General features: G+C 41.3%; 1 protein-coding gene across 1 annotated transcript; it reads left to right on the forward strand.

Moving 5' to 3' along the window:
• The first annotated feature begins 1,092 nt into the window (after positions 1-1,092).
• Positions 1,093-1,524, forward strand: LOC122271921 (protein NYNRIN-like). Its single transcript, XM_043054654.1, has one exon. It carries the CDS (start codon positions 1,093-1,095, stop codon positions 1,522-1,524), a length of 432 nt encoding a protein of 143 aa, XP_042910588.1.
• The last annotated feature ends 582 nt before the right edge of the window (positions 1,525-2,106 follow it).

Below are 2,106 nucleotides of genomic sequence, written 5' to 3' on the forward strand. Positions count from 1 at the left end.
AAAGATGCCTTTTACCGTCTTGACAAATTTCGACTTAGTGCAAACACACAGAAATGTAAATTTGCATGTTCTAAAGTAAAGTATCTAGGACTTCGGATAACATCTGAGGGAATTGAAACAGACACAGATAAAGTAAATGCCATCACCTCCATGCTTTCTCCAAGAAACGTGAAACAAGTTCAGTCGTTTATACAAACATGTTCATGGTATCGAAAATTTATTCCTGGTTTTTCCGAAATTGCCAGACCACTTACCAATTTAACAAAGAAAAATGCCTCTTGGGAATGGGGTGTTGAACAGCAAAAAGCATTTAAAGAACTGAAACAAAGCTTGATTTCTCCTCCGATTCTAAAGCAAGCGGATGAAACTAAACCATTCCTCATACGAACAGACGCTAGTAACTACGCTTTGGGTGCTGTCCTTTTGCAAAACATGGAACTCAAGAACTTCCTGTGGAAAACGCAAGCAGATTGCTGAGTTCTGCTGAAAGGAATTACTCGACAACAGAGCGTGAGGACCATGCTGTCATTTGGGCACTTCAGAAATTCCGGGGATACGTGGAAGGCACCGAAGTCATCAATTCGTCCGAACATCAACCCCTCAGGTGGCTCATGAGTTTAAAATCTCCATCTGGACGACTGGCGAGATGGGTCCTGCAGTGAGTTCAATCTTAAGATAGAATGCCTCCGCGAGAAATCGAACTATGTGGCAGACATGCCTTCAAGACCCATATGCCAATTTTATGAAGTTCTCTGCGAAGCTTCCACTATTTCCGTAGACTTCCCTAAGAAAACACTTAAAGAAATAAGAGAGAAGCAAATGAAAGATGAAGAGCTTAAGAAAATAATTACATGCTTTGAAGATCCAGAAAAAGGAGTGGACTATTCCAATTGGACACAAAGAGGATATATAAGGAAACAAGGAGTATTATTCCGATATTCTCCTGCTGCAGATGCTGAAGAAGCATAGTTGGTAGTACCCTTGCATGAAAGAGCGCAAATTTTAAAATTACACCATGACGCTCCAAGTGCTGGACACTACGGAGTAGAGGGAACAGTAAATAGAATAAATAAACGATACTATTAGACTGGTATGAGATCCTTTATAGCTGACTATGTTAAGAGCTGTATTGAATGCGCCAGATACAAAGCCAGTAATCAAAAACCTTGTGGACTTCTGCAGACACCAATATACAGTCAACGATTTGAAACCTTGGCAATAGATCTCTTTAAACCACTACCCACAACTAAAGGGGGTAAATCCTGGATTTTTATATTGGAAGATTGTTCAACTAAGTGGGTAGAATTATTTTCTCTCACCACAGCCACTGCTAAAGAATGCGCCACTGTTCTCGTGGAAAAGATTTTTCTTCGCTATGGGATTCCTCGAAGAATTATAAATCATAACGGAATTCAGTTCGCCTCTGCTGTCATGCATCAATTTTTGTTTTCTTTTGAAAATAGATCAGAACCTCACACCAGTATATCATCCACAGGCGAACCCTGTAGAGCGGAAAAATGGTGACCTGAAGACACGTCATGCAATACTTGTGGGACAAGACCACACTTCCTGGGCAGAAAAACTTCCTATGATTAGATTCGACATGAACAGTGATGATGTTACGTGTGATTTCGTGCCATCGTCAATAACGATAATTTCGTGCCCGAGATCACTCCCTACCTAAAAATATTAGCCAATATCTCTAATGACATCCGAGATAGAGTTGAATCCAAACAAGATCAGAGAAAGACCTACGCAGATCAAAAGCGTCAAAAATCACCACAGTACGCACCTGGTGATAAAGTATGGGTTACTTTGCATCCTAAGAGCAATGCTGCAAAATCAAAGTCGGGCAAGTTCATGCAAGAGAGATGGACCGTACACCATCCTCACCCAAAGGTACCCAACATCATATGAAGTGACTCACGCTCATAAGCCACATGAACCGTTAGGACAGTATCGTGTCTGCATTGAAAAAGTGTTTTGATGAAAATGCAGTGCCGGTGGCACCTTTACGTAAACGAGGCAGACCAAAGACTCTTAATCCTGACTTTGACGACCCTCAGAAGAAGCAAAAGACCAAAAAGTGCTGGTCCCTCAACGAGA

Source organism: Parasteatoda tepidariorum, chromosome 8 (genome assembly GCF_043381705.1).
Source record: "Parasteatoda tepidariorum isolate YZ-2023 chromosome 8, CAS_Ptep_4.0, whole genome shotgun sequence".
NCBI lineage: Eukaryota > Metazoa > Arthropoda > Arachnida > Araneae > Theridiidae > Parasteatoda > Parasteatoda tepidariorum.